We start from the raw sequence: 13735 nt of genomic DNA, 5'->3' as shown, positions 1-13735 counted from the left end.
AAAGGGTAAATGAGTATTGGAGTGCTGAGGGCGGGTGAGGAAATAGAATTAGGGTAGCTGTGCTGTATGGGAAATACCAAGACTGAAAGAGGTGAGGAAAGGAGGTTTCGGAGAAGTTTTACTATATATCTGGAATGGACTCCTCTGAGGGATTTTCTTGAGACCTCATTAAAGATAAAAGTTACCTCTCAGTTGTAATCTATCTTTTCTCTTTGAAATCAGTGCTGAAAAAGTCAGACCACAGGTGTACTACCCTCAGAGCCAGAAGGGATCTCATTCTAATAGTTGTAACATCTGTAACTGGCTTAAGACATGTTTTAGCCATGGGACTCCTTGTTCAAAGAAAATTGTATATGAAAAGTATGAGCCATAAAGCAGATCTTAGCTTTGGTTTCTGTGGGGCTGGTGTATTTACACTCCATACTCAGAACTCCACTACCCTCCCACCACCACCACTCCTTGCCCCTAAGGCATCTTCAGAGTCCTGTTATCAGTTTGAAATCCTTTCATCTAGTCAAATCCATCCTTTTCAACAAGGAAAGGGAGGCAGTCCAGTCAGGTATCGGGTTAGTGATGCATCCAGAGCCAAAGCCCAGTAGTCCTCTCTCCCCATCATCTGCTGTCCTCACACTATGGCTGAACAAGAGCGACCCTGACTGCTTCCTCCCTCTGAAGTAGCTCCTGAGACTGTGGCCGGGAAAAGAGGTCACCCAGACCTAGTAAGGTTCTGAAGAAGCTTCTCCCTCTTAGTTCAGTGAATCAGCAAACTTATTCTATGCAGAATGTTTTACCAAGCTCTGGACAGGTTATAAAAGCAAAATGCAGTCTTTTCCTGCTCTTCATAAATGTGGGGAATAGAGGCAGTAACCTGAAGGCAGCTTGATTCTGTGGCATGATCACTGGATTTGGGGTCACTTCCAGTGTTTCCACTTTGAACAATAAATGAAACTTCTCTGAACTTTAGCTTTTCCCTTCCTTCCTTGCCACATCATCACATGGATCACATGCAGGCACCAAAGCAGACTTACATACCTTTGGAAAGGGGATTCTATTGTTTAAAATGAGTTTTTAAGAGACAAAGAAACAAAATCATAATTTTTAACCCCAAATCCAAAACCTCAGTTTTGCATAATTAAGAGTTTAAAAGAGCAAAGTTAAAGTTTCTGCTCTTTTCACATTGCCTTCCAATTTAAAGAACTGAAATAACTCTTGGAGCACCTGTTCTGTATAAAGGATGCTATACTGAGGGCAAAACCCAAGAAATGGTCCTTACCCTGAAGCAACTTATAATTTAATTGAGATAATGAAGACTCACTTGATATTTTTCAGTCAACCAATAATAAAAATTACCAATTATATGATGAAGTGAATGAGAGCCAGAGGAGTTCAGTTCATGCAGTTATGATGCCACGTTGGAGTGGGTGGGGTAGGAGCTTTCCAGGCTGCCAATGTATCCACTATGTGCTTAGCTCTGTGCTGGGTCTTAGAGTGCATCATTTCAGTTCATCCTTGCAACCATCCTGTGAGGTATGTTATCTCGCTATATACAGATGAGGAAACAAGTTTAAAGGAGGAATTGTCTATGAACACAAGCTAGAAAATGCAATTTGTACTCATATAATAGGAGATCAGTTTGAAGTAAGTGGTTCAAAATAGAAGTTATAGAGAAGTTGTGGCCAGTTAGTTTTAAATACCATGTTATGGTCTCTGAAATAGATTTAGAAGGCAGTAGAAGTGTACAGAAGATTTTAAACAAAGGAGTGTTTATGTTGCATTAATAAACCAAATTTTAGCTATAAAGTAATAAAATTCATGAAGAAGGAAGTTACTGTGAAAACTGAAAGAAAAAGGCAAGCCTTACTGTATTATCATTCTGAAAGTACTTGTGTCTACCAAAATGTTAATGGTTTGTCCATTTTTAACTTTAGTCAGATACCTGCGGATCAAGGCTGGATTCTTGATGGTTTTCCAATGACATTAAACCAAGCAAAGCTTCTGGAAGAAGCTCTGACAGGCTGCAACAGAGACCTTATTGAACTGGAGGGAAAGAAAACACCAATACCCACACTGGCTGTTGATACTACAACTTCTAAAGAAGTGCCTCTTCCCCCTTCTGCGTTTGATTTTGTTATGTTATTGGATATTTCAGATAATTCCTCACTGAATCGCATGAATGACATCATGGGTAAGCTGAACACTTTTTCTTTTTTGGTATACTTGTTAGTAGTTTAAAGCTCTGTTTATTTATTCTTTGACTGAGTCTGTGAATTCCCCCTTAAAATTGTAAGTGAGAAGGAACAAAACAGCAGCAAACTCACAGACTCCAAGAAGGGACTAACAGTTGCCAAGGGGAGAGGTGGGGAGGGAGGGAGAAAGGGATTGAGGGGCATTATGATTGGCACACATGGTGTGGGGGGGTCACAGGGAAGACAGTGTAGCACAGAGAAGACAAGTAGTGACTCTGTGGTTTCTTATTATGCTGATGGACAGTGACTGCAATGAGGTGCGAGGAGGACCTGATAATATCAGTGAATGTAGTAACCACAGTGTTGATCATATGAAACCTTCATAAGACTGTATATTAATGATACCTTAATAAAAAATTTTTAAAAATTGTAAGTGAATAATAAAGAATCCATTTCAGCATTCCAAAGAATTATTTAACAGAGCAGTTACTTCCTGCTTTGACTATTAGTATTCTGCACTGCAGGCCAAGCCTAGAACTAATGGAAAATTCCATGCCATCTGCAAGCATCTCACTGAACCTTTCCATCAACTTGGCAGCTCCCTTGGCAAAAAGAGGAGCCTTTTTTGAGACTTGCATGCATAGAGGAGCTTCTTGTGTCTGTCCAGTATATCTTGGTGGGTGGCCCTGTGAAGGTTCTAGACCACATGTATACTTCAAGGAAGGATCTGGTAGCACCATTCCCTTGGATTATGTGTAACTCTGAGGAGGAGGTGTCAGTTGGCTGAAGTCCTCAGATGGTAGAGTTGAATAGCCTTGCCAAAATTTATTGTTTATTTAACTACTTTTCACTGTTGGAATGAAAGTATTAATGTATTCCACAAATTAAATATTTACAGGTAAAAGCACATATTATTGAACCCTGGCTTTTCAATTTATGAGGTCTTTGACCTTGAGAAAGGTACTTGATTGTTCTGAACCTTGGTTTCATTACCTGCATAATAGAACACCTTGTGTTGTTATGGATATTAAAGGAAAACTGTTTCTTTACTCAAAACACTTCTGAACTAAATGTGTGGATTTTCCATACTACTGAATTCTTCTAATTCCCAACTGAGTGTCCTAAAATTTAGTTCATTTCTGGCACTACCTACCGAGAGTTAGTGCAGGTTCCACAGGTTAAGGACTCAGTCCCATAAGACTTCCCCCAAACTTCAGATACCAGTCTCAATTAGTGGAGCCCCAGGTTATTCATGCTTCTGTCTGAGATGAAAATTGTGTTTTCCATAATTCTTCCTCAGTTTTGATAATTTACCATAATGGCTTGCAGAACTCAGGGAAACACTTTAGTTACTATTACTGGTGTATTATAAAGGGTATTATAAAACATATACATGAACAGCCAGATGAAGGGGTACATTGGGCAAGGTCTGGAAGACTTCCAAGCTCAGGAACTTCAGTCAACATGGATATCCTGGCATGTGGATGCATTTTCCAACCCAGAAGCACTCCAAACCCCTTCAATAGAGTTTTTATGTAGGTTCTATTATATAGACATGACTGATTAAATCACTGGGCATTGGTGATTAACTCAGTCCCCAGCTCTTTCTCCTCCCTAGAAATCAGGGGATGGAGCTGAAAGTTCCAGACCCCTGAAAGTTCTAACCACCTAATTATCTAATTTGGTTCCTCTGGCAACCTGGCCCCAGCCTCCCAAAGTCACCTCATTAGCATAAATGCAGTTAAAGTTGAAAGGAACTTTTTCTAAAGACAAAAGATGTTCTTTTCATCCCTATCACTCATAAGAGTTTTTAGAGGTCTGTCAGGAGCCAGAGACAAAGACCAGATATATATTTATTATGTCACAATATCACAGGTATTAAATGAGATAAATATATGTTAAACACAGGATAGAATCTGGCACATGATGCTAAGCATGTAGCAAGCACATCAGGAAGCCTGAAGTGAACAAGAAACTATTGGATATCCTTTCAGTAGAAGACTGTGAATTATTGTCTGTGGGCCCCTATGAAGTATCTGGCTCATAGGGATCTGTGCTTTCCATTGGCTTTGCCTTGGCTCTGTCTCTGCTCTTCCATGATTCTATAAAATTGTAGGAAAGTGAGAGTAATTCAAATGAACCCTTTTCATAGACATGCAAATGAAATTTATTCAGTCAAGATAACAATTTCTGCACTTTCAAAAAGACTATTCCAAATATTACATTACTCTATACATAGTAACTAGTTTTTTGTCTATTTACATCTATTCCTGATTGCTTATAAATGTGTCTCTTATTCAGATTTTCATTTGAACTAGTGAAAGATCTTACTGGTTCCCTCATTAATTGAAGAGTTACATTTGTTTTAGAGTCTTGATTCTACCTTTTTAAAAAGGAAAACTCCCAAGCTTGTTTATCAAATGGTACCATTTGGTGCCATTTATCATTCCTTTATTACTGCTGTTACTACGAATGCAGTGACATTTAAAGCTAGAGATTATTTATTCAGTGCCTTTATTTATAGGTGGGAATTTAAAGCGTGAGCACTTGACTTGTCCAAGATCACACTCATCCTTATTTTGAGGTTGTGTGATTTTGAGATCTTCCTTTCATCCTTTACTTAAACAAAATGACAAAACTATTAGATATTACTTCAACTGTTGGGCCCAGTAGTTAAACTTGGTTCTGTCCATCAAATCTCAAAAGGGACAGTTCACTTCTGTTCATTCTAGGGAGTAGGAGCTATCCTGACAGAAGTGATGATTCTGCTTGTTTAGCCAACACTTCCCATTCCCGTTCAGGACATAGTTGAGGACTGGCTGTGAGCATCAATAATCTGTGGTCATCTGGTAGTAGAACAGAGTCCTGAACTCAAGATCAATCTGATTTGAAAGTGGATACAAACTGTTATAAAGTACACATACAGACCTGTGGGTGACAGGGTCTGAGAGCTGATTACAGCCCTATAAGGGACTCAACAAGGTATACCTTCCCTGGTGGGACTCCACAGGAAGCATAGTGTTGTGTTTCAAAAAAAATTGAAATCAATCAGCAAGAATTTTCAAGAAATCCAACTCGATCCAGTTTGAGTTCTCTCAATTCCCTATCACAATAACATGATGAATGATTCTGGGTACTTTGTCAAAGCTGATGTTAGCATCTAATTGTTTAATTTTTAAATCCTGGAACTAGTGACTTCTAACAGGCTTAAAACTGCCCTTTTCCCAATCAATACTCCAAGCAGAATTTCTCTTTTGTCACATTTTATGCATGTATACACATAAATAATCTTAATTAGTCTCAGAAATTATTATTAAAGCACACTGTGATATTTTTTCTTTTTATTATGTATTTCTAATACTATATGTTCCTAGGTCTAAAGTAAACTGAGCCTACTGCTATATTAGGGCCTCTAAGCCATGAAAACTATTATTAAACCACTGATTTATGGTTCTTACTTGTTTTGATCAGAACTGAGTGAGTACACATCTTTGAAAATCAGTCTGCAGCTTTTGTATTCAAGTATTTTAAGTTAAGAAAAAGTGTTGTTCTTTCATATCTTAAGATATTTCTTTCTTAGAATGTAAGATTTCAATGGCCTTTGAAAGATAATTTTGCCAATTTATACTTTTCTTCTTAAGCAGGACCCCCCACACTAATTTAGACAAATGAAACTCTATCCTTCTAAAATACCTTGTTCATTCACATACTGATTTATTATTTATTGCATGTTTTCTAAGTGCCACACACTGTGGTAGGCATTAGTGATAGAGTAATAAAGAACAAATGGATCCTGCTTTCAAAGAGTTTAGTGGAAATTGTAGATAAGGAACCAAGGGGTTGCAGTATAGAGCTGTGTGTCCAACATGGCAGCCACTAGCCACACATGGCTTTTTAAAGTAATTAAAATCAATAAATTAAAAATACAGTTCATCAGTCACAGTGGTCACATTTCATGTACACCTGTGGCTAGTATCAGGCAGCACTGATAGAGAGGATTTCCATTGTCTCAGAAAATTCTCTTGGATTGTGCTAGTATAGAGTGATGGGAGCTAAAATGGCACCACTAGTAAATATGTATCTAATATTTATAATGTGCCAGAAACTGACAATACAGAAATGAAAAGCAAGTCCCCATCCTCAAGTCACTGACACTGTAGTGTGAAAAGAAAAAATGAACTGATTATTGTAATATTGTCAGTTATGTGCTATAATATGTGTGTGCCCAGCATGGGAAGAGATTAACCAGGCCAAGATAGGAAGGGGAAGAGAAATGCATTTACAAGGCTTGGCAGGTGAGAATGGTCCATCTAAAGAACAGCAATTACTGTTGATCCTTGAACAACACAGGTTTTAAGTGTGTGGGCCTACTTACATGCAGATTTTTTCAATAAAAGTATTGAAAAATTTTTTAGAGACTTGTGACAATTTGAAAAAACATTTATTTTCTCTAGCTTACTTTATTGTAAGAATATAGTATATAACATAGGTCATACAAAATATGTGTTGACTGTTTATATATCAGTAAGGTTTCTGGCCAACACTAGGCTATTAATATCTAAGTTTTTGGGGAGCCAAAAGTTATATGTGGATTTTTGACTTTGGAGGGGGTCAGTTCCCCTAACCCCAGTATTGTTGTGGTGTCAGTTGTACTTCAGTAGGGCTGAGAGGCAGCAAGGTATGGAGGAGTGGCAGAAATGAACCTAGAAAGTAGTCAGGGGCAAGCTCAGCAGCCTTCCCTCAAGCTAAAGTGTTTGAACTCCATCCTCAAGCCATGTGAAGTCACTGAATGATATTAAACCTAAAAGTTAATGCAATTAGACATACTTTTTATATAATGGTCATTCTGGCTGCAATGTGGAGGATGCATTGGAAGCAATGAAATGAGTTCCAAAACTATTACAGTCTGAAAGACATTAAGATAGCTGTAAAAGACAAGGTAGGAAGAGTCAGTGGTATTTAGGGGAAAAACTACAGAACTTAGTGATCATTGGGATATGTGATGTAATACAGGGAGAAAAGGATGACTTCAAATTTCTGGCTTGCACAACTTTTGAACGCTGGTACCATCCACTTAGAGAATATGGAAAGAAATACATTGAGTTTCTTCAGGGACATATTGAACATAAAATTGACTTTTGCACTGAGATGTTCAGAGAAGAGTTCTATAGATGGGTCTAGATGTCAGGAGGGAAGTGTGCACCAACATTAAGGATTTGAAGGTGAAAGAAATCATCTAGGGAGAAAAATATATTTTCAAAAAGAAGTCCAGTATGATACCCAAGAAAACATCAGCATTTAATGGGGAGGACAAAGGAAGAAGTGTTTAGAAGAAACAGCTAGAAAGAGAAGAAGCAATCCAAAGAGAGGAGTGTGTCATAAGCCAAGGAAAGACAGATTTTCAAAATAAAGGTGTTGTACTACGCCCCTCCAGCCCCAGATCAGTGGGGGCTGTGGTCCTGAGGCCCAGGCTGGGGTGTGGGAGCCTAGTCACTAGGGTTGGGTGCAGTGGGTTGTACTGCAATGCTTGGTGTCCATGGAGAAGACTGAAGAACAGTATCATAGGGAAGCAGCCAAATCAAGGGGACTTAAAGGCTGAACATCAGTCCAACCAGGGCTAAACAGAGTAATGGACCAAACTCAATGCCGACAGGCAGGATAGCAGGGAGACCTGAAGAGAGGGAACAGCCCATGTGGGAGCAGAGGCTGTGTCAGAGTGGAAGAGTAGGTGGCTGCCTGGGCTTTCAGTCAGTGCCTTGGGCCGTTGGCCAGCCTGAGGAGCAGTCGCACTGTTCATAATACTGAGAGGTGCAGTGACGTTTGCAGTGCAAGTTCTGGATGGTTAACTTCCTAACTGACAGTGACAGAAAAGAAACATGAAGGTGCTTCCAAGGCTGATGTTTGTTGATCTGGGCTTTCAGTTTGTGAGGTCAATGAGCTGTATATGTGTATGCATTCTTTTTGGCAAGCATAATTCAATAAACAGGTTTAAAACTGAAAAGAAGTTCAGAGCCTGGAGTCAGATATACTGGAATCAAATCCCTTCTCTGCTATTTATAAATTGTGCAATTTGGGACCAATAACAGAATCTCAATCCTGCTTTACAAGTTTTGTTGTGAAAATAAATATATATGTGTAAAAACATTTAAGAATTGTGCATTAATTTTACCTATAAATGCGACAAAGAAATCAAGCAAGATAAGGACTGAAATATGACTATTGTCCTTGATGTTGCTGGTGACCTGAAAGAGGGCTGTTTTAATGCAGTGGGGGACAGGGAAGGGTGGATGACAGTGCACTGAGGCATGAATGGGAGGTGAGCAGGTGGAGAGTGTGAGTGGAGATAATTCTCAAGAAGTTTGTCTCTGAGAGAAAGGAAAAAGCCATAGCAACAGGATATTTATTATTATTATTTTAGTATTCTCTCTTTTTTAGGAAGGAGTGCATATGTATGAAAGAGCTTAGCTGATTTTTGAGCCAGGGACTTCGTGAGGTTATCGTGAGGGTGTATATTTTTCCTCAAAGATGTCTACCAGTATCAGTGTGGTCTTGGAAAGAGAGATGAATATTATCAAAGGCTGGTGTAGCAGGACACAAATTGAAGTTGTTACATGAGGGAGAGAAGCCGAAGTGTTCAACCATGTGACTCAGGTGTGCTAGAAAATAAAGTGAAGTCAGGATAATGCTGGTCAGTTTGGGGAAAAGAATGTAGAAATTTAGGGACTGGATGATATTGGAGAGATTCATTGGCTCTTTGGGAGTGTTGGGAGGATAAATAGTAGCAGAACAGGTCATTAAGATTGCAGAGATGGAGCCATTCAAGGTGATTACAAATTCTAGTATGTGGCCATGGTAGTAAGTGCTGGAATGGAGCCAAGGGGAAGGGCCCAATGCTTGGGTAGGGTTTGGGAAGAGCAAAATGCTGATCCATGTGCCAAAGTTCTTGACAAGTATGACATAGAGACCAGGAGATGGTGCATGATAGCATTTCCTGAGAACTCCCATAGTCTTTGGTCACCATTCCAGATGTCAGTAATCTTCTGATTTTGTCCATAATCTAAAAGCATCATTCTGTATTCTAAATCTGCTTCCTTTTCTAAAATCATGAATGTAGATGGAAAACAATTGATTGCTAGACTCTGTGAAGATCCTTCATTTTACTGAACACCATTAATTCACTCTTCCATGTTCTCCTGCATTGCCAGAGTAATTATAATTCCATTGAATACTGCTTAAGGCTTTCTTTCCTCTTTAAGATTTTCCATTTATTCTAAGTTCACAGGTATTCTGGACTGTGTACTATTAATCCCGAATAGGACTCTATCAGAGCTGTCGAGGTTGTTTTTGTTTGTTTTTGGTCTCTTGTGGTTGATTCCTTTATGTCTGTTCTATAGGGAAAGATCATAAAGTCTAGAAAGAAAGAAACTGCTTTATTGTAATATAATATTAACAAATATTTTTATGCATATTTGACTTATGGTCACTGTGCTATTTCATTCTTAATTTTTATATCATAGTGTTGATTTCTAATTGTTTTCTAGTTTGTTATTCATGATACACATCACTTCATTCTCATCTTCTCTTAGTCCTGAGATCCTCTACATTGAAACTACAGCTCCTCTTTGAAGTTGCATTTCACCTCCTTTTCCCCAATTTCAAAGGAAAATTTGAGTTCTGATCCAAAAACTATACTCTTTCAACATCTTGTTAAACATTTCAATTAATATTAGACCCATGGCAGAGCCAAATATTAGACCCATTTGACTGTCTTGCATCAGTACATTTTAGCAGTGTTCGTGCAACTTTGACTGGTTTAGCAAATTATCTGATTAAATAATTTTTGTATCATAGCTGAAGCATTTTTAAATGAAACTCCTCATGAAGATATCAGTCAACGTGTAGCTGCCAAAAACCCAGATATGGATGAAGACCAGAATTTAAGAGACCAAATACAGCATCGGTTAGTTAAAAACTCAGTGTCCTGCTTCTTGTTTCTTGCCCTTTCAACAGACTGACAATTAATCACTTTGAAATCATCAGCTCTAGAAATAATATGTATTTCCTAGCATTCAGTCTTTTACAGGTACAGCAAAACAAAGTAGTTCAGGTGTTGAGTTAAATACTCACGTGCTTTCATATTCAAAGCACAAGTTATCATAGTCTTGGAAGAAAAGAATTAAAATCAGGTGGCACTCCCCTTTATGGTTACACGAACTTACAAGTTCACTATATGGAATCCTAATTCAGCCCTCATTCAGCAAATGCCAGTGAAGATCATGGAATTTCAAAGAGCTAGCTATCAGACTATAGTGTAATTCTAAAACTACTTCTGTTTTGCTACAGTGAAGTTATACTTAAAAAAAAAACCACACATTCTTTTGGTTGTGTCCAATTTTCTTATTGGAAAGCAAATTTAGACAAAATTGGACAATTTTATGAAATCCTGAGAAGTCTAAAAATATGAAATAAGCCAGGGAAGAGGAATTTGAGCTACATTAAGTCTGTCTACTCTCAAGCACAAGAAGATTTCAAAAGTCATTCCAAGAATATATTTGAGTAAAACAAATAAGCCCGAACAATCTATACTTACTCAAAGACCTCTTCAGTTTCTGTCTCTAAGAAAAAAGCAAATAACTTAGGTGGCTCATGCTGCAGCTACTGTAAGAAGTGGGCTCAGAGTTATTCTGCTATGAGTGAAGGTGATGTTTCTTTAGAATCTCACTTAGGCAAATGAACTTAAACGGTTCTGTGACATTCACTGAAATGGTGGCATTTGCAAATCTTATTCTTTCATATATCTGAAAAAAATATGTAATATGAAATAATATGGCTTCAATACCTTCTTCTTTCAAGTGAATAATATTCCATTGCCTATATCTCTTTAGAGTTGCTTTTTCAGTTTTACCTACATTGACAGCTTATTTTTTCATTATGCATATCAGATAAATCATGCTTAATGGAACTAAAATATTTCAATCAGCATGTGATTTTGATACATTATTTTGGTTTTGCAGAATTATAGGCTTCTTGGACAACTGGCCTTTATTGGAACAATGGTTTACAGAGCCAGAAAATATTTTGATAAAAATCAATGCTGAAACAGATAAGGAGTCTGTATGTCAAAAAGTAAAAGAAATGTTTACGACTGAAATAACGAAAAAGGAGAATAGAGGTAATTACATTATTTTATAACTGAGCTTATGCAACTAAGTATGTGGTTTTAATGAGTTTAGGATAAATGAAAGTGTGTTTGCAAAGTCTCCTCTTCTGTTTGGATTATAGTATCTACAAGTGTCTTCTAATTCTGATTTTAGCTTTCTGCTGCAAATATTTCTAAATAAGAGATCTTTCTTTCTGTTTTAATTTAATTTAATCAAAAGAGGTCATCTCACTGAGCACCTTGTTTTCATGTGAAAAAAATAGAGTTAAAAGGATATTATAGAGAAGGGTAAAGATTTCAATCTGTTAACGTCAGCATTATAAGGAAATAGTGAGTGAATTCTACTTTTAGGACAGAAACATTAGGCAGTTTACGTCCCTCAAAATCTTGTGTTGGTATGAATTTCCTGATTATTTACTTATTTATAAGCCTGCCCCTAGGGTATATCTCACCAGCATTCAACCATCCTGACCTCCTTCCTCCTTCATTCAACTAATAATAATTTCCCATTAACTTTTCATAGTATTATTGGAATTTATTATTGAAAGGGATCTTAGGTTCACGTACTGCCAATGCCAGACTTCAGATGAGATTTTGCCTTTGAGAAAATATTTGAGAAATAAATGTTTCCCTCTTGTTTATCAGTCACCCCTATTTATATTGGTAACTACAGTTTCTGGGTATAATAAAACTGGCCAAAGTTAAAAACATCACAAGGATTCCAAAACTGCCTAGATAGCATGCTGTCTCCTGTCACTAGATTTATGACCAAACTACCATAGTGCATCAATCAACTGACACTAAAATATCATAGAGGTATAAGCCAAAACACGATAGAGATCCAGGAGCTCAGGCTTAGACAGACAAGCTTCCTCATCACTTCCAGAAAACACCCATGTGAAGCTTTCAGACAAAATAAAAGCCAATCTATATATTTAAGAAACTTAACATGTTATTTGACAGAAATTAGGCTGAAGGGAGGAATGAAGCCTCCCACAGCAATCCTTGTCTTGGTTGGGAGGCAAAGCCAAACTGATTCTAAGCTTTTACAGCTTAGAATCAGTTTGTTTTTGCCAGCTACTTAACACTGCCCTAGTTTACATTCTGATCACTTATTAACAGTTTCAGTTGCCACTCATTGAAGATTTACGTTCCAATCAGTTCATTAATCTAGCAAATATCATTAAAACAATAAGCATTTACTTAGCCCAGTACTCTCTATTAAACATCCCATTAATTAAAAAAATGAAAAATAAAATGTGTGTGATATATATTCTGATGTGGAAAAAATAACCATAATATGTTGTTAAGTAGGAATAAGAAGGTTATACATAAAATAGTTCTTTCTGTTTTTGCTTTTAAAAGTACGCCTGTGTATTCAATATATATGCCCAGAAAATAGTCTGGCAGAATATATAATACTAGATGATGGGAGAAGGAGAAGGACAAAGAGATTTAACAATTTCCTTTCCATGAGACTTAACAATTTCCTTTCCACTTGCCTAAATTGTTGGATTTTTTAAAAACAATTATATATTACTTTATAATCAGAAAAAAAACCTTAATTTCCACTCTGAAAAAAAATATAATAGATTGAAGCATCTTTCTGAAATGAGAAGAATTGAGAAGAACAGGAAGTACATATAAAAAGAAACAGCCGCACAGAGTGCAGGTGTTCATCGCCAGTGGTGTAGTCCCTAAAGCTGTGGCTATTTCCATTAACAGCGTGGAGGACCGCGAAGGTCAGGGAGGCAGGGTGGGTGCCTAGGAAGGGTGAACCTGAACCAGGAAAGGCAAAGGGTCATCACAATGAAGAGGAGCCTAGAAAAACGCCAACAGCCATGCTCTGCCCTATCAAGCCCTGGCTGACTGTTTCCTCTTCCTGCACACTCTCTCTTGCACTCTCTCTTGCACTCTCTCCTGCACTCTTAAGTTTCTGCTCAAATTCACCTTCTCAGCGGACCTGCCCTGCTTAGCACTCTATTTAAAAGTTACAAAGCTGTCCCACAGCACTCCTGATCCCCTTCACCCCATTCTATGTATTTTCTCCATAGTACTTACCACTGCCCAACCTCTTATATAAATTAACTTCATGCTTATGCTTTGCCTCCCACCTTTAAAATGCAAGCTTTGCAAGACAGCGATTTTTCCCTTTTGTTTTGCTGTTGTATTTCTGGCAACCAGAACTACACCTATTGTTATTTGTATTACTTTTATTTTTATTATTAGCAGTGCTGTTAATAGTTTTCTATTATGGTTATGGCCCTTCCTTCATGCAAGGCACAATTCAGGCCCAGTAAATGGTTGCTGCTTGAAGGAATGAATTGCTAGACTCAGTTGGTCAGCATTCCTCTAAATGCTTGATATGTATTTACTCATGGAAGTTGGT

The 13735-nt window shown here is 37.7% G+C and overlaps 1 protein-coding gene across 2 annotated transcripts in view; it reads left to right on the top strand.

Moving 5' to 3' along the window:
- Positions 1 to 13735, top strand: part of SPEF2 (sperm flagellar 2) — a 253222-nt gene that overhangs the window by 131039 nt on the left and 108448 nt on the right. For both annotated transcript variants that reach the window (XR_008995259.1, XM_057495904.1), the window contains 3 exons: positions 1929 to 2185; positions 10038 to 10146; positions 11201 to 11358. Coding sequence is in view for 1 of the 2 variants with exons in the window: in XM_057495904.1 (XP_057351887.1) it covers positions 1929 to 2185; positions 10038 to 10146; positions 11201 to 11358 (524 nt within the window). In the remaining variant the exon portion in view is untranslated. The remainder of the gene's footprint in view (positions 1 to 1928; positions 2186 to 10037; positions 10147 to 11200; positions 11359 to 13735) is intronic.

Source organism: Manis pentadactyla, chromosome 2 (genome assembly GCF_030020395.1).
Source record: "Manis pentadactyla isolate mManPen7 chromosome 2, mManPen7.hap1, whole genome shotgun sequence".
In the NCBI taxonomy this organism is placed as follows: domain Eukaryota; kingdom Metazoa; phylum Chordata; class Mammalia; order Pholidota; family Manidae; genus Manis; species Manis pentadactyla.
The sequence above is the reverse complement of the archived record's forward strand: the minus strand, read 5'-3'. Positions and strand labels throughout refer to the sequence as shown.